Source organism: Arvicola amphibius, chromosome 3 (assembly GCF_903992535.2).
Source record: "Arvicola amphibius chromosome 3, mArvAmp1.2, whole genome shotgun sequence".
In the NCBI taxonomy this organism is placed as follows: domain Eukaryota; kingdom Metazoa; phylum Chordata; class Mammalia; order Rodentia; family Cricetidae; genus Arvicola; species Arvicola amphibius.
Genome location: NC_052049.1, coordinates 95476229 through 95502156, shown reverse-complemented (window position 1 = coordinate 95502156; position 25928 = coordinate 95476229). Strand labels below are relative to the sequence as shown.

General features: G+C 43.5%; 1 protein-coding gene across 4 annotated transcripts in view; it reads right to left on the bottom strand.

Moving 5' to 3' along the window:
* Positions 1–2275: 2275 nt before the first annotated feature.
* The window catches only part of Ncapd3 (non-SMC condensin II complex subunit D3), a 76314-nt gene continuing 52661 nt past the window's right edge, over positions 2276–25928 (bottom strand). For 2 of the 4 annotated variants that reach the window (XM_038321412.1, XM_038321413.1), the window contains 11 exons: positions 14688–14825; positions 14275–14408; positions 13896–14092; positions 11480–11590; positions 9979–10197; positions 9244–9401; positions 8867–9006; positions 7735–7812; positions 3129–3203; positions 2985–3045; positions 2276–2912 (listed from right to left, as the gene is read on the bottom strand). In XM_038321412.1, the coding sequence (XP_038177340.1) occupies positions 2804–2912; positions 2985–3045; positions 3129–3203; positions 7735–7812; positions 8867–9006; positions 9244–9401; positions 9979–10197; positions 11480–11590; positions 13896–14092; positions 14275–14408; positions 14688–14825 (1420 nt within the window). In that variant the 3' untranslated portion in view covers positions 2276–2803. The remainder of the gene's footprint in view (positions 2913–2984; positions 3046–3128; positions 3204–7734; positions 7813–8866; positions 9007–9243; positions 9402–9978; positions 10198–11479; positions 11591–13895; positions 14093–14274; positions 14409–14687; positions 14826–25928) is intronic. The other 2 variants (XM_038321414.1, XM_038321415.1) reach the window with 2 other exon arrangements.

The window sequence follows — 25928 nt, the reverse complement described above, 5'->3', positions numbered from 1 at the left end:
GTCATGTTTGTATCTTTCTGTATAAAGAAACCTTGGGAACTCCTGGGCTAGTTTTGAATGGCCTCTTCCTGAGATTTCCTATTCCTAGAGAGGTACGATGCAGAAAAAGCTGGGTGGTTCCTGGGGTTAGTTCACTGCTCATGGTCACTAACTCGTGTAGGATGGAACGTCCCTTACAGCCTGCACAGCCCTGGCCTCAGCTCTGTACCCGGATCCAAACGTTCACTGGTGGTATCCTGGGCTGTGCAGTGCTTGCTGGTCTTGGGTGGGAAGCCGAGGAAGGCTGGTGGCCAGTGGCATCCCAGTCTTCGGGTGCGGTGACAGAGCTCAATCTGTTCTGGATAGGTTGCAAGACAAAGGCAGTATAATTGTTTTTAAAATTCATTTTAATTATTTGTTTAGTTGATAAATGCATCCAAGGCCAAAGGCAATTTGAAACCGAACCTGTCAACTCCAGTAATATTTAAAAAGATTCTACTGTTCTCTTTGTTGTGATGAAAGTGGCCAACACTGCAGGCTGTCTCCCCCAGGACAAGCCCTTGTGTCCAGCCCAGCTCTTTGAAGCCAGTCAGAAAGTACAGCCAAGGTACAGAGCCTGGTGGGGAGCAAAGTGAAACACCCGACCAAAAGCAGTTTTCTAATTTTTATTTTAAATCTTTTATCTACCGGAGACACTACTCATTTTATGGGACATTAAAAACACCATTCAAAAGCCTTTATTCTTCAGGAACAGATGTCCTTGGTCTCAAACACTTTACCATGCTAGATCAGGATGTAAAGTGGTTTGAAGCCAGAGGCGTCTAAAGGAGTTCCTAATCCTACATTGCACCCAGAGAGGTTTTTATGGAGGAGCTAGCCACTTTGTGATCTTAATATTTTTTTATACTTCTACAGTCCCCCATCCCTTCCTTTTTTTCACTGAATACTTGAAGCACACCGCTTTTTTCTTATGTGGAAGGCTATATGCTAAGATACTGGCAGGAACAGCGGGTGGTAATTCTGTGCCTGTCCAGCACAGCCTGGTTTCTCTTGCTCTGCATCCTGGATAATCTCATCCTTCCTCTACCACCTCTGCCCTTCTCTTGGTAGAGCAGGGCAGCTGCAGCTCTGATGGGGTGGGGTGGGAGAATAATACACTGACCTTCTGGTGGCTGTCACAGCAATAGGGCAGCCATGTTGCTCCCTCTTTTTCTCTTTAACGCCCTAAAGCATTCTTTCACAGCGCCATGGGAACCAAGTCTGACAAGGCAACACGTGCGCCTGGAAAGCAGTGCGCCTGGAAAGCAGTAGCCTGTGACTGTACAGATGTGGCCGGAAGGAGCTCACTGACCCATAAGATGTGAATGTGACTGAAGGAACCTGAAAGAGGCTGTTTTTTTGTTTGTTTGTTTTTGACTATTGATGTTGAAGTTGTTGTTCATAGACGTTACAGACTTATACTAACAACTGCAATTTGGTTATTTGTTAAAACTCGCTCATTTATAAAAACTTAAAAAAAACACAAAATGAAACCACTTCTTTCTTTGTGTTAGTTGATCCTGTATTCTTAGCATTTGGCTAGGCACATACTCTGCAAAGGTTCCACCACAGTAAGAAAAGCCACATCAGTACTCAGCCAAGTGTCCACTCAGGAGCAGCTATGACATGTATCCCAGAGCTTCTTTATGGCGGAGAACAGTGATTCTCCATTCCCGACTCCAGCTACCACATGCACACTACAAACGCCAGTTCCGGTGCTGGAGGCTTGCCTAGGCGCACCTGCTCCTGGCTTAGCATGAGGGTATTTAGGGGTGGGAGAGGGTGGCACGAGCCGGGTATGGCAGAGCGTACCTGTAGTCCCTGCTACTGGGGAGGCTGAAACAAGGAAAGGACCAGACGGGTCCAGTTCAGCATGCTGAGCAATACAGTGAGACTCATGTCTCCGAAGAAGCAGAACACGGAATTCCATCTCTCGGGTTCCTGGAATAGTACCAACACCAGAGACCCAGATCATGCCCAGTGTGGAGTATGTGTCCCTTGTCCCAGTCCCACTGCCACTCTAAGGCCAGAAGCCGTTTCGTCATAAGCAGGATTATACCCAATGTACTAATGGGATGTCTGTGGTTAGGGAGACAGAAAGTCTCTATCTGGGAACAAAGGCAGGTGGGCACATGAACCATAATGGGAAGGACTTTATTCTATTTATAAGTATTTGTAAATCCTTAATGCAGTGCTAAGAAGACCATCAATAAAGCCCTGTCCCAAAAGTCAGAAAATTATATTAAATGCTAGGAGATTATATTTATATTTGACCTTTATTACTTAATTTTAGAAAGACTGTACACCTCTTTTAATAAAATCTTCAATTATAAATAATAGAAAAATATTTCAATTCAGATTTTGCCATTAAGGGGAAATATCTATCATAGTAAATTTGGAGAAGCTATAGACACGAGTTACATAGAAGAAAGCTGGTTTCTAAAATTGTGTCCCTTAAGAACCAGATTGTAACTTAACCACAGGCTTAACACTCAGACATCACAATATTAAACAGCTTAATGTTATTGTAAAAAAAAGTCTAGATATGCCATCTCTCTATGTATTTACAAATTTCAGCTACAGTAAAATAAACAGAACTATGGAAGGTTGGTTAGCCAACACAAGTTGAACACAGTCATGTTGGCATCCTACGAAAAGAACTGGCGGCACTGTCAGGCAAGTCTGCGCATGTAGACCACGCCCATGCCATCCTTTTCCCTTCCACACGGGAAAGGCCAGTGTCCCCGCAGGGCTCTGCCTTCAGTCACTGCTCACGCACACTGTTTCAGTTGGCTGTCTTCAGGGGGATCTTGCGGAGGGACCTCCTGCTGGATCTTGGGTTGCCCTTGTTTCTGGCTAGAGACTTTATGTTCCACTGTGGAGACTGTGGAGGCCTGAAGAAGAAAATGTACAGTCAATGAAAAGAAAAAAAAAATCTACAAAAATGCCCACCCAAGCATACTTACGATTTATCAGGCAGTGATAAACATAAAATGTCATTTCCTTGCTCCTGAGCTTCAGCTTTCTCTGAAAAGGATAAAACCAGAACTTGAGTTTCCCCAGAACTTCAGAGGCAGTGAATATCCTATCAGCTGAGACCCAGAGCTCACCTTTGGTAAGAAACGGAGTTGCTGGTGTCCCTATGTAACTGACCCCCGCTCCAAATGTGACATTATTGATGGACCCTGGGAAAAGGGAAACAGTGTTAATAAAAATTCGGTACTAAACAGACATCAAGTGCAGGAATTAAGTGCCTTAGCCAGCGAGGTCTCTGCTCTGGTTCTCATTCCTGACCTCTACCTCACACACAGGTGATGGCCACTCATCGAAAGCTTCCCTTTGCCTCAGGACTGCACCCAGACTGAGCCACCCTCGTGTCTACTGACTTCCTCTTTCCACCAGGGCCTTTCTAAGGTCACACTGTAGCCAGGCCTTCATTTGCACACACCTGTAGCTTCTCCTTCGGTGACTGCCCGTATGGAGGGGACCCTCAATTTCCCTCCTGGTTCTCTCTCTCCATTTCCTATGTTCCTCACCTGTATCTCCTAAGGAGATGTCAAAGCATACTGCTTAAGCCCCATGGTGTTTCTTCCTTGTTCATATATGTTGGAAGGGTTGATACGTGGTCCTCGAAAGCTTTAACTGGTCAGCACCACAGGCTATATCTCCACGTAGAATCAGTACCCACCTTGTCACTCTCTTCTTCCTTGTTCCTGTCTTGCCCTCCTTACGATCTCAGTTCGTCCCACCCTGTACTCTTGTGTCCCTGACCTTGAAGACCTCCTCAGTCTCTCGCCCACACTTAGAAACACAAAGTAGCCTGGGACTGTGTTCGGTCTCTTTCACCAGCAGAAATCCAAGTCATTCACAGTCAGTTTATACGAGATGTAAAGTGTTTTAACACAGTATCTGCCACAAGGTAAGTGCCCAGGAAATAACTTATTAGCTATAATTCTCTATGTTACTAGAGTCACGCTGACTTAAAGAACAGGTAAAGTTAGTGTCCTGGTTAGGTATCTTGATGGGGTTCTATCACTTTGAGCTAGCCCCAAGTCTCCCTTATAAGCCCAGGAACTTCACAAACATGAATCTGCTTGTGTCCCCTGGGCATATGGATGACCTTTCTTCACCAGGACCAACTCTTCTGTCACCTCTACCTGCCCATGACACATTGCCCCATCCTGGAGTCCTATAGCTATAGCCTTGGTACACTGTGGACCAGCCTAAGCTGCTAACGACTCCATGAGGGAGTGGAGCCTGGGTCTACATGCTTCATTCCTATGGGCACAGGTGTGAGGCTTGCTCCAGAGCTTACATTTCCCACCTTCTATCATCTCATAAGGAGCATACAGTGAACCTTCATGGGTGGAAACATGCTAACATCCACTGCAGTGCTGTACCACTGACAGCTACGCAGACTCTGCTAACACACTGGCAGAGAATCCCATCTTTTGTACTACCATCAAGCAGTATAGGGCTGCTTGTTTTGTTCCCTGGAAGATCTCTACCTGCACTGTCAAAGGAATCACGCGTGCATGCACCCCGCCCCCACTCCTGCCTCACACACTGACTACCCCAGCTGGAAGCCGATAGGCACCCTGGGTAGTTCTCACAGCTCTAGTGCACTCTGCTCAGAATCAAAGGCAGAATGAGAACTCAGGACAACAATTCTGTTCAGAATAGCTAAAAACAGAACCTAGGGATGTCTAATGGGCTGGGTTGGGGGGTGGGGGGAAAGGCACACCTCTACAATGACAGTTATAAAATGCAGAAGAAAAAAGATATCAGATGATAAAGACTTTTGTGTGGGATAAAGGGATGGCTGGATCGGCTATTAAAGGCTAGACTCATAACCAAAAAGATAGGACTTCCTATGTTTATGGATCACCAGAATTCACATCATGAAAACGGATGTATAAAATAAATGCAGATCCAATGACTCTTTATCAAAATTCCACTGATGTTTGCAGAAATAGAAAAAAAAATTCTAAAATTTACACAGAAGCACAAAAGACCCCCAAATAGCCAACACAGAGATCAAGCGGAGAGAGAGCAAGGCTGGTGTAGCACAGTACTGAGTCCACTCTGCCACTTACACTCAGGGCAGGGACAGGGCTGTCACACTGACCGACACAGCTGCGGCCACTTGATTTTCAACAAAGCTGTCTTAAAATGAAGGAAAAAATCCCACACTCATCAACAAGTAAATGGAACAAGGAAAACAGGCTCTACCTACAGAACTGCAAAATGAGATCCTTTCACACTTGGTAAAAGTCATCTGGAAATGTGTCAAGGTCTCAGTGGAAGACTTTCAATCGCTAGAGGAAACACAGGGAAAATTTCAAGATGCAATCATGGGGAATGACTTCCTAAAGAGAATTCCAGAAACCCAACAAATGACAGCGAGGCTTGAGAAATGGGACTGCATCAAATCAATCACAATGCTCTACACAGCCAAGGGAACAGCAGAGGGAAGAGATAAACCTAGGGACTGGGGCGAAATCTTTGCTGGGGCTCTGGTGAAGCTAATAGCTATAGTATAAGAGTTAAAACAGTTTCCAAAGAACGAAATCCAATGGATAAATGGGCACATTAACCCAAGTTCTCAAAGAACAGGTGGCCAATAAATACATGGAAAAACTATCCTCAGGCATCAGGGAAATGTGAATCCTAACTGAAATGAGGCCAGATACCAAGCTCATCAGAATGGATGGCTACCATCAAAAAAAGTGCTGGGTAGGATCCCAGGCCAGGGCGGGAACATATAAATCATCTGAAGGCAGCAGGACATGCTCTGAAAATTCTTTCAGGATGGAGAGAACAGGGGCCTTCTTTAAGCATTCTTTCCTGGCTCAGAATATAGATGTCCTGACCCAGTGACATCCAAGTTTGATTTTCCATCACAGCTGAGTCCATACATGCAAATTAAAGCAACATGAATGTACCACGCCAGATTTCACTGCTAGGCAACACACACTGCCTGGAAACCAACTGAAGACTGACACAGGGCCTCCTGGGTTACGCAAGGCTGAAATGAGGTTCATGTGCTCTGCTTCTACAGCATATGGTACCTAACCACCAAGATAGAAGCACTTTGTTCCCCTGAGCCAGAACACTGAACATAAAAACTGCGCTCTGTAAGAGGAGGACAATTTTGCATATCTAACGTCATACCTGCTGGTACCCAACAAGTTAAAATTATGTCTTAATGTCAAAAACTGCCACGATCCAGTTGTTACCTAAGGAAAAGTAGGATAGGAATTCTGATCATTTGTAGTATCTCCCTTGAAAGGAGGTCCTGCATGACAATGACCTATACCTCTAACATTTTAAGACACCAAAGCACATTCAGTTAGCAGAATGCCAAGTCGCCAGAATCCAGCCGGTATGCTGGGAAAGTCCGTGGGCTGCTGGCATGAGTGTCTCCTCATGCTGCACAGAAGGAGTGGAAGCTCTCTTCTTGTCTCACTGTCACAAGACCCAAACTGAGAGACAGGCCCAGAGGGGCACAGAGGTCACCATCTGGTGTGTTTGAGCAGATCTCTGCAATATCTACCCAGGGTAGTGGCTGGCCTCATACAGGCAGGAGTAAAACAGGTTCCAGCAAACAAGAATGAAGCTCAAGTGTAGGATGCAGAGAGGTCTGAGGCCTCTCTATTTAGAATGAAGAGGCAAGGGAAGGGACGTTCTAGATGCAGACTTGGAGAGTGAGGCACACCAGCAGGCTCTCAGGAACTCGAGTATGTATGTCAGACAGCAGTGGCTTGAACAACACCAACCTTCCCCCCATTTTATATTTAAAAAAATTTTGAATTTTACATACTAGTCCCCATTTCCCCTCCCTCTCTGCCCCATGCCAATCTTAAAACGTGGAAATTGGAAATGACCTAAAATCTGGGTTGTTTTCAGTGCGACACAAAGTCAAAGTGGAAAATAACTGACCTCACATGATGCTGCCAGTCAAAACACAGGCACACTACATGCATTGGATAAAATTACTGCAGGCTATATGTTTGGGGTAGATAGGAGACATAAATGAATTGTGGGTTTAAATCTGAGTACTATTCCAAAGATATCTCATTAAATATATGCAAATATTCCAAAAATATTCTTGGAATTGGAAGTTTCAAGCTACCTGAAATTGTAAACACTTCTGGTGCCAAGCATTTAGGTAAGGGTCTGCTACCTGGAGTTTTTGTTAGGTCTGGGAGAATAAGAAGCTAACTGTTCTGACTTAGGCATTAGGAACACACACAATAGAAGTGAGGAGACACAGACTCTTGGTTCAGGTGGAGTGTTAACCGGCAGTCTTGGTGTGTACCAGGGCAGAACCCCAGCGCACACAAGATACATGCAGTACCAACCTCTGCCCATAGCCTGCGGCAAACCAGACTGGCACCTCCCAGTGTACCTAGAGCAGCAGAGGGCTACCTCCATGTCACTTTTAGGATGTAACCTGACCAATCTGTCCCTCAGTTCACACAGGGCCCTCTCAGGTTGTTGTGAGGTTTAACTCAGTTAATGTGTGCACCGCTAGGATGAGTGCTCAATATTCAGTAAATTCTCCATCAAGTAACAGCAATCTCCATGAAACATGCAGTTTGGACAGTAACGCAGTGAGCACCATCGGCCAAGCATAAGACTATCTTACAATGGAATTTTTCCCACTAGTGTTACTATGGCAACTGTAGGGCAGGATCTCAATTAGCTACTCACGCTCTGGGGTGCTGATCGCCCGTTTAGTTACAGGTCTGACAGCTTTACTGGACTCTTGTTCCATGCTTAAGGAAGTTGCTAAGATAGAACAGAAAAATCTATCAGTGCGAAATCCCAAAGCAGCATCATACAGAAAAATGAAAAAAGAAAACAAGCTACGTGTGAAAAGTTAAAATTCCCAGTGTTTTAAGTGACACACAAACAGGCCACAGAAATTAAGAAAGCAATGCAAAATAAATGTTAAAGCTTCAGGGCAGCGTCCACACTCAAAGCATTCAAGGAAGAGGAGAGTAAAACCATATTATTTTTACGTTTTTGACAGTTTGGCCAATAGTTTTATTTTTACATATATATGTTTAAATTATTCATTACTGTTATTATTTTGTAGACAAATATCACTCAGTAGCCCAGGCTGGCCTGAAAATCATGACAGTCCTCCTGCTTCATCCTCCCAAGTGCTAGATTAGAGATGCAGACTACCAAACCCAGTTGAAGGATTTTAAATATTTTGGCCTTTCCAATGGAAATCTATTCACATATAAGGTCGTTTTACTGTGTCATTTACATAGCAGAAATCGAAAAGCATCAATTCTTTCAAGAATAGGGTAGAAGAAGAGGTTTAGGACTTCTGGTATAAGATGCAGTGCTGGAAAGCCAGCGCACAGAGTGCTGAGCCTCTCGTGGAAGCGTCTTCACTGGGTATCTTACAGGTGTGTAGATGAAGCAACACACAATAAGAACTCAGTCATAAATAAAACACATGTATATTAGGAGAACGGAGGCTTTTTTTTAACACCCCATTTTCCAAATCCCTTAGCACAGCCTTAATCCTAAATCTCCAATTCATGCTATTTCAGGACAACAGGAAACATCTTCAGTGTGGCACATGCCTTTAATACAGCATTTGGGAGGCAAAGACAAGCAGATATCTGGGAGTTTGGGGCCAGTCTGGATTACAGGTTGAATTCCAAGACAGTAAGGGCTACACAGAGAAACCCTGTTTCGGGGGTGAGGGGGTGGCAGTGAGCAGCGGAGAAAAGAAAGAAAGATAAGATTTTGAAAGGACTGAGATGTAGACTCGCGTTTTTGAACTGCACATGCGCAATCTATCGGTGCCACCCTTAAGGCTTACCAGAGCTGTGGGACTTTTCTGGGCTTCCTGACTCCACACTGAAAGGCAACGCTCCTAAGCTGCGGCTGTGACTCCTGCTCTTCGCCTCAACGGCTTTCTTGACTGAGTTCAGGATTGCGATGGTGCTCAGGGACATGGACCTACGGAGACAAGATCCCAGGCACTGACTCCCAGCGCAGACCACCATGGAGGCAGCGCTCCCCACCCACTTCCTTTCTCACAGACTGCTCCACCACCCTCTTTCCAGACTCTCGTGGAAGCATGTGGTGTGCGGAGTCAGCACAAACAGTGACGAGACAGTTCTGGTTGAGGCCTGGTAGGAATGAAGAGATGGCTGTGAGAGACTCAGGCTGCTGCTGTCTCCCTGGGCTCCCTACCTGGCATTGGGCATCATCTTCAGAGGTCCATTTTCGAATATTGGAGACAAAGTTGGGGTGAAGTTGGACCCAGGTACCGAAGGCTGGCTGTTGGCCAGAGACGCGTTACCATTTTCCTGGTCAGCAGCAGCAGGTACGGCTTGTAAGTCAGGAGCACCCTATTCCGTACGTGAACACGGGTATCATCATATGCTACGAGAAGGGCCCAGGGACTCCACTTCCACCCAGACAAGAACAACTACAACTTTCCCTTTAAAACAGAACTCTCTGCAAACTGCCTCGCCCAGATGCTGAGGCAGGGCTGTCTCTCTCTTAGTAGAGCGTATCTGCTTGGACTTGTTAGGGAGAAGTATGTGTGCAATAGCTACACTGAGAAATGCCCTTGCAGGTAAGAAGCTCTACAGGGCAGAGTCAACACAGAAGACATGAAAAGACGGAGGTGGAGATGGCTACAGACACCACGGATCATGTGTGCGCTGCCAGTGCGCCTACTAGGAACTCACACATTCTAATGATTACCACAGTTATGCAGGCAGGGTCCCCTGACAGGGCCCGGAGAAAGAGAACCCTTGAGCTGCTGGTTGGTGTATCTATCACATGAAACAAGCTGGCCAGCAGAGAATAAGCCCCAAAGCTCTAGCCAACCCCCAATACGGCTAGATTTTAAGGGGTGCAGAGAAAATGAGGGCAAACAGCAGACTAGCGATGTGGGGAGTCCCAGGCGGCCTCTCGCACCTGCGCGGCCTCTCGCACCTGCGCGGCCTCTCGCACCTGCGCGGCCTGCGCTCTGCCATCGTCGTCTCCCGTTCTGCTCGCGTTAACATGTTCTGTCAGAGCTTGTTCCTGGGCTAACTGCTCATTGTATTTCTTCATGTCATACTCAAGCTCAGAGGCCAGCTGTTTGTCAACTGCGAAGAAATCTTTGATTTCATCTCGGTAATCCTGCATCACCTCCTGCAACAGACCCAGGGCATCCTTTAGTACCTTCTTATTGGTGTGGTGCACACCTGCAATTCCAGCAGCAGGCCAGGTGAGACCGGAGGATCAAGAGTTCCAGGCAAGCTCAAGCTACACGGCAAACCTTCTCTCCACAGCAACAATAATGAGCATCCCTGTAACACCAACTAATATGTTACTCAGCACATGGCATTTTCTGGGGAAACGTGGACCACGTAAGCAGGTGACAATGGTGTGAGTTATTAGCTAACAGTTGTGGCCTCTTGGGAAGCTTCCTGTCTAGCCGCCATGTTCCTGACGGGAAAGGTGCCTGGGGAGGTCACAGACGTGGTGCAGCCTGGAAGCTGCTCATATTGACATCAACTCGTGCCCAGGAGGGAGGGAAGGGCTATGTCACAACCATGAAAAGCAAATTCTCATGTTCTCCACCAAGTGAGCTCATCTTTCCCAGCTGATCTTCCCTAGGATACAAAACTATTTGAAAAATTATGTTCAGTGTAATTTTGCTACAGCCCCATAAGGAGAGTTTTCCAATTTTTCAAAGAGATATTTCAAGTCAGAAGAAAACTTCCTGGTGTCAGTCCTCCCACATGGGTCTGGGACCGAACTTGACAGTAACCACCTTTGTCTACTGAGCCATCCTGCCATCCCAAGGTTTTTTTTTAATTAAGAATAACAAATATGAACAAAAAAAAAAGCTGCTACATTAAGGGAGAATTTTTTTTTTTTTTTGGTCAAAGGCCTGAGGCCATGCTTAGGGTCTGTAATGTAGATAAACACATTCCAGCTTTTCTCATGGTCCCCTGCTTTACAGACAGCCTAAGAACAGGAGTTGCCTCAAGGTAACACCCTATTCCTGTGTGTGACCCTGCCATAGGCCCATGACTTCTTGCCCACAAAAGCAAACACCCAATATTAAACGTGATGACCAATTTCCAGTTCATCCTTACAGGATGAAATAGGATAATGTCTTGTGCTTGGCTTTTGTTGAGAAAATCTTTAGATTGGGACTTACTGCCAAGGAAGGATATATAGGATCAGAACATGAATATATGCTCTAAAGACTCAGCTGCCTGAGAAACAGAAGGAACAGCCTCAGTGGTGCCTCCGGCCGGACTCTGCAGTGCCTCAGTGGCCTCAGCAGTCACAGGCCAGGCGACATTTCTACCCAGAGTAGGTTTCATAGCCTTCTGAGGGCTTCTCATCCAGCATCTAGACTAAGCAGTGAACCCGGGGCAGAGGGGCAGGAGGAAAGCCCACAGGGGAAGCTCTTCTTTACCCTGAGGTAGTTCATGAGTTCCCGCAAAGCAGGGATCTTGTTTTTCTCCAGTACAGTCTTCAGGGAGGTGATGATTGGAATAATATTCTCTATGAAGTTCCTCTTTTGGACCTGCAGGAACATAAACAAACAAAAGCATGCTTTAGATGCACACACGTCTGAAAATTAACTTCTCCTTGATCCACTTCTTTAAGTACACCAAATCTAGCAGACTAGAGAGGGCTGTCTGCCATTTGACCAGTATACTGGGAACGAAGAGGGCGTATGTCCAGCTTGTTCTCAGACTGCCAGCGCTGTAGCACATGCAGGCGTGTATAGCAGAATGCATATTCACCCCACTTCCCACTTCCATGTTCTAAATGAGAACAAGGAGAAAGAAACATGATGAGGAACTTGACAGAAAGTTCCAGTCTCCACACAACCCTTATGGGCCCTTGGCCCTGACTCTATACCATGCATCCTTCCTTTTGAAAGACAATCTGTTTATGCTGACTACCAAAGAGACACATTATAATCTTACATGCAAAAAGACAATGATCTCTGGCTGAGTCAGCATTAAGATGACCAGTTGTTTGTTTGTTTGTGTGTGTGGTGTGTGCGCGCACCTTTTTATATGCATATGTAAGTCTGTAATTAGTAGGCTGAGGAAGGAAGATCAAGAGTTTCAAGCCAACCTGAGCTACACAGTAAGATCTTTTAAACAAACAGTATGTGATTTAAATAATCAGTATCCGACATACCAAGCAGTAAATCTTAGAATTAAAAACAACTCATTATATTGCCCTACACATGTAGATTTCTCTTTCTGATGCCAAAATATATTCTTGTCTTTTCATTTAAAGCTAACAGTGTTTCATGCTTATATACCACTCATTTCTGAAGCTTTGGGTCAGGGTCCCAAATTTGATAACAAGGAATACACAAACTAATAACCATGCATCTGAACATACAGTAAGTGTAGGAACTGCCTTTAAATGTGGTCTAAATACACCTAACAAGTATTGCCAAGCAAAGTCTCTTCTTAGACACATGCTAACCTCTGGAGACACAGAAATAACATCAAGACTTCTGCACACTGCTTCCAAATCAATATGTGTTGAAAAAAATGGCAGGAGATGGCAAGTTGCAGGGAACTAGGGAACTGAGGTAGAGGAAGGATACCCGGGGAAGATTAGCAGGCAAGAATGTGTATAGGCGGATTCTTTATGATGATGCTTGAGCTGTGTGGGGACTGGGATGGACCAACAGTAGTTGTGTGCAGCCAGTGTCAAAGACATAGAACAGAACACATGTCAGGTTCTGAGAAAGGGAAGGAATACGGTGAGGGCAGACAGTTTTCCACGTCTTTGAGAATAATCCAGATTTTATACAGAAGGTGACAGAGTAGCTTAAAATTATATAACATCTGATGCATTTACTGATTTTTTTTAAAAAGTAAATACTTATTTTGTGTATGTATGTGTGCATGAGTTCACGTGTGTGTAGCACACGCACACAGGAGCCCACAGAAATCAGAACCCGAGTTAAGGCCATTGTGAGTTACCAGCAAGTGCGGGAAATGAGCAGCAAGTACTCCTAACTGACGAGCCCTCTTTCCAACCCCCACGCTTACAATTTTAAGAGAAAAGTTCCATGAGCATTCACGAAGTGCTAAGTGTTCAATTCAATAGCACAGACCATCTACAACCCACCCCGCCCTCAGAAGTTCCTTGCTGTCTCAACAGTCATTTTCAATATATTTTTGCAGAGAATAATTATGCTTAAGAAAGACTGTTTCGGCAGCAGAGCGGTACATGTCCTGCAAAGAGAAAAACCAGAGACAGGAAGGGTGCTGACAGCAAATAGCACAGGCTTAAAGAAACAACACTGGAAAAGCAAAGGAGACAGGCATGCAAGTAAAACAGACAAGATCTTCTGGAAAATTGGATGTAATAAAAATCTTTGGGGATCAAAAGACTTCAGGGGTCAGGTGGGAAATACAAACTGGACATTCAACCTATGTACAAGACCACGGAGCCTGCTGAGGGCTGTGGCAACCCTGCTTTCCCGGTCACTGAATTTCTAATTTGACAATCTTGGACAATCTAAACATATTCTTGCCATGCCAAACTCCTGTTCTGCCTTTGGATGTAGCAGATTCTCTAAAAAGGAACCTGTGGTATATAATTGTTCCATTCTCTACAAAAGACTGGGAAAAGAAACCAAGCGAGGAGAAATGATTAATTTAGTTCTGACAGTAAATCTGAGACACCATGGCACACACAGACAGGTAAGTAGGCACACATTCGGGCCCACGGAAGGAGCGGTAGCTAAAGGTAGAGACTTCAGAATCACAACTACCCAGAAAGCCAGCGATAAGAACGGCTCCAGGACTCAGGTACACAACCCACATTGGAGCAGCAGAGTGGGCACACACCTGTGAGATGATCTTCATCTGGGCTTCCTGCATGACGACATTTGCCAGAGCCATGTCATCTTCCTCCAGGAGGTCCTTGCACGCCTGAGCTCTCATTGCCAACAGCTTGATCTCCTTTGAGCTGAGGATGTCAAAGGTATCCGAGAGCAACTCGCTGGCCTCCATGTCCAGGGGCAAGACACCATCAGTGAAACATGCTGAAGAGAGCACGGGGGACCAGTTTCTGAGAAACCCTTAGCCCAGAGGGGAAAGGGATGGGAGTGGGAGGGGGTCCTATGAGACAGAACTGATACTAAGGAGGACAAAGAAGACATGTCTTCCATACTGTTGGGCTAGCAGCATTCTAAGAACACATTTACCCCAAACACACCAGACATACCCAAAATACTAAGGCAGATTTTGGAAGTGAGATTGAATCGCTGCTCATCTGTGAAGTGCTCAAGAAGGAACTTGTAGATTCTCATTCGCTTCTCCTTGTTTGTCTTTCCCTTTAGCAAAAACAGCCGCTTCCCTCTGTGGCAGAACAGGGCAATCATTACTGCAGTGCATAGGTATAAGCGGCAAAGTTTAAATACAGCACCCTCCAGGCTGTGTGACACGGACACGGTAAGGTTCCAGTGTCATCGCAGACATTATCCTTAGGAGGCCATCATTATGATAAATTTTCTTTTGTCATCGTGACCAGTGCAGCAGACATTAGGTCAGTGTCAGTGTCCAACCTCTGCATGACACGGCCACCACCACAGCTCCTACCAGGACATGCAGGCATGGTCGTCTCAGCTTCTCACTCACCTCTCTGACTGGGAAAACTTGTTGTACTGCCCATGTTTCTCATAGCTGTTGAAGTGGAATATACACTCAATGAAGTGCTGGAAAAACATGGTGGGGTTCCTCTTCAGCAACAGGTGAGCAAGGCAAAACTCCCCAAGGCTGTAAAAGAGAGGCGAAAGGAGACCCACTTAGTACTCACTATCACTCTACGGATACACGAAGAACTCGGCCAACCAAAAAAGCACAGCATCTGAAAGACATCCAACAAACAGCTTCGTCGGCTCCAAGAGAGTCAGGAATGCTGCTTGTTTTGTCCGTCCTGCTCAATAGTTCATTTCAAAGTTAAGGGCTGCATAAACGCTTTCTCTATCAGGTTTTAGTTATTGCTAAGATTTATTACTTTTAATTATGTGTACGACAGTGTGTGTAGGGTATGTGTATGTCCACATGTTGCAGGCGCCCAGTTGCAGGCCAGGAAAGCGTTTCGAATCCTCTGGAGCTGGAGTTTCAGGTTGTGAGGCACCTGAAGAAGAACAGAACTGCGGCCTCTGCAAGAGCAGTACTCTTAGCGGCTGAACCATCTCTCCACTCTGCTGTATCAGCTTTTACTTCAAAACTCAAAGCAAGAGGCACTACCCAGCTATACTTCTAATATAAAAAACAACCAACTTTCCTAAAACTCCTTTAAGCAGAGGACTCGGTCCTTATGCCTAACGTAATGACAACGATTACCTGGAAATGAACATGTGGTCTTCCGGCTGCATCTTCAAGTTGTTGGCCACGATAATGAGCAAAACCCCATTTTAAAACACCTCAAACTATTCATAAGAATGGTGAATAAGAGCTTCCACATTTTGTTAGGAAGGCAAGTAGTCTCCAGAGAGTGAATGACTACCACCAAGCTTTGGAATCACCAAGAAGTCCAGGGCACCTGCAGCTCCAAACCTGGAAGCCTTTCGGCATACCTGTATACAATGCTACTCATTTCACAAATACCACTTAGACCACACCAAAACAAAACACAAACTTCTAGTGTTTCCCAACTGTAGCCCACCTGACTATGTTATCACCACAGCGAGTGAGCAAACACCAAGACTTGCTAAGGGGCCAACCCAGGTGAGGTGAGGTTTGCTAAGATTCACTTCATCAAGAACAGAGGTCTCATTTCACTGGATAGCATAGCCATGATCCCCACCTACCCAGGAGCACCAGCCAGCTCCCTCCTAGAGAGCAGAGACAAGGATGATTGCCATGTTTGGCTTTGGAAGGCATCGGGACTTTGCTGGAGATTGACTTCTAGTGTATTTCTCAGGCTGAGAAGCAAGCTAGTTTGAATCATGCATATCAATTAAAATTCAGAACAGGGAGTTCAGAAACCATGATGTTAAAGAGCTTAGTCTTTAAAAGTTCTGCAGAGGACAACCATGCACTGACTAGGAAATAAGGTATCAGGATAACCTTTATTATTAATTTTTTAAAAAATTGTGCCAAGTACAACATATTCTTTTCAAACAATATATTTTGATCAGTTATTCCCCTCTCCCAGCTCCTCCAGATCCTCCTTACATCCTGGCCAACCAAAAATCAAACTTTAAGTTATTTCTCCTGCCCCTCTAAAAAACAGTAAGACAATACAGCAACAATGAACAGAAATGAAACAAAAAGCCCACAAAACAAAACACAAAGTTTATTTTCTATAGGCCAACTACTCATGAGCACAGGCCTCCTTGGAGTGCAGCGGATACACCAGTGACCCCCTCCCAGAGACAACCGAGTTTCCCTCTCCCAGCAGGTGCCAACTGCCAGGAGATGAACGGTTAGGCCTGGGACTCTGTGTCCACTTCCCCTTCCCAGTGCTGGGATTCCGAGACTTGAAGCTAGGCAGTTCTTATGCATGCGGTTACAGTGTCCGTGAGTTCAGATGTGCATTAGTCCTGTGGCTGTGTCCCTGAAGTCATCCACGACCTCTGGCTCCTGCAATCTTTCTCCCTCCTCTTCCACATAGTGCCCTGAGCCTTGAGGGGACCGGGATGTGATGATGCTATCTCAATTAGTACTGAGTATTCCAAAGTCTCTAACTCTCTGCAGGGTCTAGTTGTGGGTCTCTGTGTTAAGCACCATCTACTTGGCCTCTGATGAGGGCATTGTGAGGCATGACCCATGGGTACAGCACTACGCACAGTCACCTTATTCCTGTCTTCCTTTAGCAGAATAACAGCATTAGGTTTTCCGTTAAGCTCATTACCTAACTAGTCTCAGGTTCTTGGCTGCCTTAGCACTGTCAGGTACGGGGTCCATCTCATGCAGTGGGCCTTACACATTGTTTGTTTGTTTGTTTGTTTTAAAGTGGATAGCTACTCCCAAAACATCTGTGCCACTACTGCACCAGTATATCCTGCAGGCAGGTTGCTGTAGGCTGTAGAGTTCACAGCTGAATAATATTGATCACTTCTCTCCTCTGGTACATGCAAAGTACCGTCTAATACCTTGAATGTGGGCCGGCAGAAATGAAGCTTCTAGTTTGGTACCAGCTGGATTCTTCCATGCTCAGTGACAATGCTAAGTGTCCTCAGCAGTAGGGTCTTACCATTAGGATGTGAAGAGCAACCAACAGCCTTGGCAATAGTTTGTGATGCTTGAGGAAGCGCAAGGGATCCCTTTAAGCCAATGACTCACCAAGATATAATCCATTCCTGGAACTGGAGGTTTTACTAGGCATAAGATATCTAGTTTGGGCATTGTCTCCTCCATAAGGTGGTGACTCCAGTTCCTTTCCTATATGAATATATTTTAGGAAGCTTCTACAATAGTAGGTTCCCATATAGCTTTTCAAAAGGCCTTTAGTGTTAGCTGTCCCCCTCACATTCCTTCCTTCATCCCTACTTGCTCATGCCCCTCCCCACTTAATCTTCCTATTCTAATTTGCAAGAGTCAGAACTCACGGATAACTTCAAGGCAACAATAGGACTGACAGACATACTCTCTCCACAATACTACACTCTATTCCCCCGTTCTCTGGAAATGCCCTCATTCCTGCTCCCTTGCCATCCTAACCTCTGTGCCTATTCAGGTGGTAGCATACTGAAAGCTCAAAAGCTAACAACCGTATGTAAGAGGTAACATGCTGTATTTGTCTTTTTGGGTCCAAGTCACCTCACTCAGGATGATTCCTTCTAGCTTCACCCACTTACCTGTCAAATTCATAATTTTATTTTTCTCAAGAGCTGAATAATATTCCATTGTCAAAATGTACCACAGTTTCATTATTGAGTCATTGCTTGATGGACATCTAGGGTGTTTCCAATTTCTGGCTATTAGAAACAGAGCAGCAATGAACATGGGTGAGTAAGAATCTCCGTAGCCTTTTGGGTATATGTCTAAGGAAGGTCTTGCTGGATCCTGAAGTAAGACAATCCTCAGTTTCCCAAGGAGCCTCCATATTGATTTTCATAGTGGCTACACCAGCTGGCACTCCCATCAGCAATGAGTAAGTATCCCCTTTCCCTACACATCCTCAATAGCACGGGCTGTCATTTGATCTTGGCCATTCTGACTGGGGAAAGATGAAATCGCAAAGCAATTCTAACTTGCAATTCTCTGATGGCTAAGAATTTTGAACAGTTCTTTAAGTGTTTCTCCGCCCATTTGAGTTTTATCTTTTGATAACTTTCTTGATTTGTTTGTACTCCATTTTAAATGTGAGATTTTTGGAGATGTTCAATTTCTTTGGTTCTTTGTATATTCCAGACACTAACTGTCAAATGTATAATTTGTAAAAATTTCCCCCCATTCTTTAGGCTGTCATTTTGCTTAAATGATGTATCCTTTCCCATGAGAAAGCTTTTCGGCAAAGGGTGACATTTATCGTTAGTCTTAATGCTTATGTCCTGTCCAGAAAGTCCTTTCCTGTGTCAGTGAGTTCAAGTCCATTACCCACTTTCTCATCTACCAGATTTGGGGCATTTGGTTTTGTGTTGAGACCTTGATGCATTCGAAGTTGAGATTTTTGTGAAAGGTTAGACACACATGATCTACTTCATTCTTCTATATGAAGTCATGCAGTTTCAATAGCACAATATGTTGATTATAGTCTTTTTGCCAGTTTGTATTTCTGGCTTCTTGATCAAAAATCAGGTATTTAATTAAGTATGTGGAATTTTGTCTTCAATTCGGTTCCAACTGACTGATGTGTTTGTTTTAAAGCCAACACCATGCTCTCATTCATTCATTCATTCATTCCTATAGCTCTGTGATACAATTTGAAATCTGGGATGGAGATATCACCACAGTTCCTTTATTATTCAAGATTGAGCCTGTCCGAGGTTGCTTGTGTTTCCATATGGTGAAGTTTTTTTTTTTCCCGTTTGTTTTAATTTCTCTAAAGACTTGTGTTGAAATTTTGAAGGGGATTTCATTGAATCTGTGAACTGATTTTAGTAAGATGGCCATTTTCACATTAATATTACTGATCCATGAAAGCATGTGAGACCCTTCCACTTTCTGATGTCTTCTGCAATTTTTTCTTCAATGTCTTATAAAGTTTTTATTATGCAAGTTTTTAACTTGTTTGGTTGAAGCTATTATAAAAGATACTACTTCCTTGCTTTCTTTCTTAGTCTGTTTGTCATTTGTAAATAGGGTGGCTACTGATTCTTGTACGTTAATTTTATATCCTAATACTTTGTGGAAGGTGTTTTTCAGCTGTAGAAGTTTCCCAGTGGAGTCTGAGGACTTTTATGTAAAAAATCATATCTGTAAGTAAGGATACTTTGACTTCTTCCTTTCCTATTTGTATCCCTTGATCTCCTACAACTGTTTTATTGCTCTAGCTAAGATTTCCAATACTATATTGAATAGGAATAGAGAGAACAGACAACCTCTTCTATTGTTCCTGACTTTACTGGAAATGTTCAGTTTCTCTCTGTTTAGGATGATGCTGGCTGTTGCTTGCTATAAACTGTCTTGATTATGTTAGGTATGTCCCTTGAATTCCTAGCCTTTCCTGGAGTTTTATCATGAAGGGATACTGGACTTTATCAAGGCTTTTTCTTTAGCAAATGAGATGATCATATGAATTTTTGTCTTTCAGTCTGTTTATGTGGTGGATTATGTTTATTGACATATATTTTGAACCATCCCTGCATCTCTGGGATGAAGCCAACTTGATCACGGTAAATTTTTTTTACATCTTCTTGAATTTCGTTTGCAAGTATTTTATTGATAAATTATGCATCTATGTTCATAAGAGATACACACACACATACACACTATACATACATACACAAGTATCAGGGTAATAGTGGCTAAAATTAGGCAGTGTTCTTTCAGTTTCTATTTTGTAGAGTAATTTGAGGAGTACTGGCATTAGTTGTTCTTTGATGGTCTGGTGAATTCTGCACGGAATCCAGCTGGCCCTGGGCTTATTTGTGTTGGGAGATTTTTAAATTACTGCTATTTCCCTAGGGCTCATAGATCTATTTAAACTGTTTAGTTTATCTTGATTTAGGCCATATATATCAAGAAACTGATTCATTTCTTTTAGATTTTCCAGTGTGGTGGAAAGGTTGTTAAAATATGTCCTTATTCTCTGGCTTTCTTTGGTGTCTGTTGTCATACTTTCCCGTTCATCTCTAATTTTACTCATGTGGATCTTTAATCGCCATCTTTTAGTTAATTTGGCTAAAGGTTTATCAATCTTGTTATTTTCTCAAAGAACCAACTCTCCATTTCACTGATTTTGTTGGTGCTATATTTTGTTTCTATTTTATTGATTCTGCCCCAAAACTCAGGACTGCGTTTAATCATTTCTCCCCACTCACTGCTTTTGGGTATTTTTCTTTCTTTGTTTGTTCCCCTGGAGCTTCAGGTTTGTTGTTAAGTTACTAAATCTCTGCAGTTTTATGCAGGCACTTAGTGCTATGCTCGTGCCTTTTAGAACTGCCTCCAGTACGTGCCATCGGTTTGGGTGCACTGTGTTCTCATTTTCACTCAGTTCTAAAGGTTTGTAATTTCCTTCCTGATTTCTTGGTCCAATTTTCAGTATCCTTCAGTTTGTATATTTTCTGCTATTTCTGTTGCTGATGTCAAGTTTTGATCCATGGTGGTCAGAGAGGAGTGGGGTGTTATTCCACTTTTCTTTCTGTTGAGACAGACTTGCTCTGTATCGTAATGTGTGGCCAATTTTGGAGAACGTCGATTGAGGTGCTGAAAAAGAGGCCTATTTTTTAGTATTTCGGTGAAATGCTTTGTAAATATCTGCTGGGTCACTTTGACTTACGATGTTGTAACTCCAGTGCTCCTCCTCCCGTTAGGTTTTTATCTGGATGACCTATTTCTTGAAGAGAATGGGTATTAAAGTCATCCATGATCACTGTGTTAAGGTCAATATGTAATTTTCATTGTAGTTGTAGAGTTTCTTTTATGAGCTTGGGTGCTCTTACATGTGGTATACAGATGTTTAGAACTGCAATATTCTCTTGGTGGATTTTTCTTTTAATGACCTATGTAGTATCTCCCCTATCTCTTCTAATTAGTTTTAATTGAAGTCTATTTTGTCAGATATTAAAATAGCCATACTAGTTTGCTTCTTGGTTCCATTTACTTGAAATAATCTTCCCATCCTTTTACCCCAAGGCGATGCTGGTTTGTGATGATGAGGTGTGCTCTGTAGCTGCAGCATAAGGATGGATCCGTCCTGTGAGTTTGTGCCTTTTTATCTGGGGAACTGAGACCATTACCAGAGCTGCCGACGAACAGTGTTTACTGATTTCTGTTCTTTGTTGTTGCAGCATGAGTTTCCCCACCCCCCTGTTCTGATCTACTGTTCTGGGATTTTTATTTGTTGATTGATTGTGTCCTCTGGGGTGTACTTCTCTTCAGACTGAAGTTTTCCTTCTAGTGCCTTCTGTAGACTGGACTGGTGGACATAAATTTCTTAATTTTTTTTTCTTATTGTGCAATGTTTTCTTTCCCTGTTTGTTGTGACTAGCGTTTTTCGGAGTATTGCAGTCTGGACTGGAGTCTGGGGTCTCTTAGCTTGTGGAATAGCCATCCAGGCCCTTCTGGCCATTAGAGTTTCCATTGAAAAGGCAGGTGTTATTCTAATATGACCATTTTTATATATGTGACTTGGTCTTCTTTCTCCCTTGTACTTACATAGTTTCTTGTTCTATACATTTAGTGTTTTATCATGTGTTGGGGAGAATTTCTTTTCTGGTACAATCTATTTGGCGTTCTGTATGCTTCTTCTACCTGGATAGGCACCTCCTTCTTTAGGCTGGAGAAATTTTGTTTTTAATTTTGTTAAAATATTTTCTGTGCCTTTGATTTGAGTTTCTTCAACTGCCTCTATCCCCAGTAGTCACAGATTTTGTCTTTTTGTAATGTCCTGGACTTCCTGAATGTTTTGTACCTGGATTTATTTTTCAGATATAACATTTTCTTTGATTGACCTATCAATTTCTTCTACCTTGTCTTCAAGACCTGAGCTTCTCTCTTTCATGTCTTTTAATCTGTTGGTGAGGCTTACCTCTGAAGCTTTTGTTTGACATCCTGAGGTTTTCATTTCCAGTTCTGTTTCACTTTGGGTTTTCTTTAGTGATTCTATTTCTACGACTTGAATTGTTTTCACTATTTCATTCAACTGTATGTGTTTTCATGGTATTCACTGAGGCAGTTATTCAGATCCTCTTTAAGGTCTACAACATATTCATAACTACTATTTTGAAGTCCTTGCCATGTGCTTCAGCTAAATTGCTTTTCTCAGGGCTTACTGCAATAGGGCTGCTAGCTTCTGGAGGAGGCATACTGTCTTGTTCATGTTTCTGCTTCTGTGCTGGGATCTAGGCATTTGGTGAAAGACTGAAGTGTTTGCTGTGTAGACATCTGGCCTTGTCTTTGTAGGGTGAGGGCGGGTATTTTATTCTTTGGTTGCTGTTGCCTACTCTGTGTCCTAATTAAGGGTGGTGGCCATGGGGTCCCTGGTAGAGTGCTTCTACAGGTTGGTGAGTGTCACAAAAGAGTGGAGATGGGTTAGAAGCTAAGGCTATAGAAAGGAATTAGAGGGACCCTGGTTCTGTCTAGGATGATTTTCAAATATAGAAACAAACACAATTTTATAAAATAAAAGAAATTCCTGAGGAAATTTCATTTTAGACCTACTTAAAGCACTTGTTTTACTTATGAGTTCCCAATAGGACAGGGTCTCTAGTAGCCTAGGTTCACCATGCTCTTGCCACACTGCTGAACTCCTAATCTTATTTCTACCTCCTGAGTGCCAGGATTATAGTATAAGCCACCATGTCCGGCATGGCTGCATATATTCTTTACAGACAGCATTGTTTAGAAATCAACATTTGAAAGGCAAGGCTGACAACATCAGATAGAGTTCTTTCAGAACTGAAGTTACTGTGGTAAACCATCTGTGACCAGAATGGGAGAAATCCTTAAAGAGACAATCAATCTCCGAAGGAAATAAAGAATAGGAATTTGTGGTCTGCTCTATGGTCAATCCAGTACAGCACAGTGGTTCTCATATCTACCCGCTCCTTCTCCTCAGACCTGAGCTCACCAGGAGAGAGGGGCTGCTTTAACCTGATCCCAGGACAGTTTTAGGCAGAGGTAACTGATGATGAGACCCTAGTCTGTACCTGACTAGGAGCTATGCACATATATTTCACTGCCACATAAACCCTCGTAGGACTGCATGCTCAGGGATGAAAGCTCCCACTGAGATTTTCATTAGGAGAAGCTGAAATCATATCATAGTCAACACATAACATCCAATCTTGATGCTGCATCTACAGGGCTTTATTAGAGCACCAAGTTTCAGCCTTGATATACAGGAGAAAAGGATCTAACTTTCTTGCTGGTCTGCTGAAAAGTTTTTAAAAAAATTTAAACGTAGACTCAAGGAAGGTGAAGGCAAGGACTGGGAGAGGAGGTGGCTATGGCAACAGATACAGCACTCTGCTATCTATCTGATTTTGACAGTAGAGCAGGGCAGCCACTACTGTTTGTTTTCTGTTAGCTTGGAATCTTATTTTTCTCTCCATCCCAAATCATGACGCAGTGTCTTCTTGTTCATACAGTCACCCACACCTGCCACTGTCCAGCCTTCTTTACCACGGTCCCCCCACATTCCACGTCACCACTCTGTGGCCTTGCTGTGGGCTATGTCACTGCACTGAATCAAAGAGCTTTTTCTGTACGGCCCTTGTCCTCCTTCCAGCTGTTTGGACTCCCTACCCCATTTCATTTGTTCTGCAACTTCACTGAGCTCTCTGCAGAGTGAAATTTCTTTTTCACCCAATCCAACTCACTTTTGTTTTTCCTCTCTTTTCTTTCTCAGTGGTACTTTGTTTGAGTTTATTTTTGCAGCAATTGGCTGCTTATTACTTGGGTATCACCCTGTGACTATGGGATGACAAGGTCGCCACCTAGTGGTCAGATAAGAGAATATACCATGTAATTTTGTATCCCGAAAATAATGGTTTTATATGACCCTGTTAAAGAAGTGCTAGGATGTAGCTCAGTGGTAGAACATTTACATAACATGTACAAGGGCCTGGATTCAAAGTCCATCCTCTATTTTCCTTCCTCACGTCAGAATCTTCAGGAAATCCAACTGGACCAAAAATACATTCAACAGGCCATGCCACTGTAACTTCTGACTCGGCAGAAACACATGGAGAAACTAACCCACTTACTATAAGCCAGTAGGCCTGCTCACACTGGCCTAGCTATGTAGTTACCAGCTTTTCTGAAAAAACAACAACAACAACAACAACAACAAAAAACTCCTGTCCACATTTGGACGACGGTTTAAATAAATCCAGAAAGTAGACATAAAACTGGAAGATTTAGGGCTGGAGAGATGGCCAGCGGGTAAAGGGGCCACCTGATGACCTGAGCTGACCACTGGAGCTGACTCCACAAGCGTGCTGTGGCACATACATGCCCAAACACAGACACAAATAATCAGTAAATAAATAAGATGTAATAAAAATATTTTAGTGAGAGATTTAAGGACAGAATATCAACATGTCAACTGCTGACCATCTCACCACAGGGTACAGCAGCATCTCTTTATCTCCCCAGATTTCCTTCTGAGGATCTGGATTTACACCTTCTCTGTAAATGTTATGCACTGACTAATGCTCTTCTTTAAATATTCTTTTCAACTTATTTTCAACCAATAAACATAACATTGTACATATTTATGGGGTACCATGTGCTATTTTAACGTGTGTATACTGTGAAATGTTTAAATTGGGTTAAATTCATCTATTGCTTATTTTTTTCTTTTTTGGTTTTTCTTGACAGGGTTTCTCTGTGTAACAGCTCTGGCTATTCTGGAACTCTCTTTATAGATCAGGCTGACCTCAAACTCCCAGATCTGCCTGCCTCTGCCTCTCAAGTGCTGGGACTAAAGGTGTGCGTCACCACTGCCCTGCATCTATTGCTTCTTTTAAACATGCTTATATAGGAGGTGATAAAAATGAGAGAGAAGATGGAAATACAGCTTAAACAGATACCACTGTGTCTTAGGTTCATCACCTGAAAGCATTCTGAGCACTTTTGCCAGCCCTGGTGTGACTATACGACTGCTGGTCACAAGGGTCCAGCCTTGGTGTGACTATGCTACTGCTGGCCACAAGTGTTCAGGCCTGGTGTGACGATGTACCCGCTGGTCACAAGGGTCCAGGCCTGGTGTGACTATGCTCCCACTGGTCACAAGGGTCCAGGCCTGGTGTGACGATGTACCCGCTGGTCACAGGGCCCTTACGGAGCACGCTGAGATCAGGAAGGAGTGGCACAGTCATCTCATCCCTTACCCAACTATAAAGAAGAAGCTGGTGGCTCCAGCTGTTTTGCTTCTTGATCTAGACAATAGTAATTAGAAGGTTAACCTTCTGCTATTTTGTTATGTGAAATGTTCCCCCTTTGAAAATTAAACCCAAAGAACTCAACAGAAATTCTTCTACGGAGAGCAGACTAAATTATTGGTGACCAAATTTAGAACCAGAGGGAGCCACTACCACAAGCTATTTATAGTTCATGAACTCTGGAAAGACCTTCCTCCACCGTAGTGGCTTTTGTTGTGGCGTTCGGCATCTTGTTTTCCAAATTAAGATTTGCTTTAAGAATAATTATTCATACAACACAATCTGGAGTAACAAATCCTATCAGAGCATTTCCAAACCCCTTGAAAGTAAGTCTTTAAAAAAATAAAAAAATACAAGGTTAGGGATTAAGGAATGG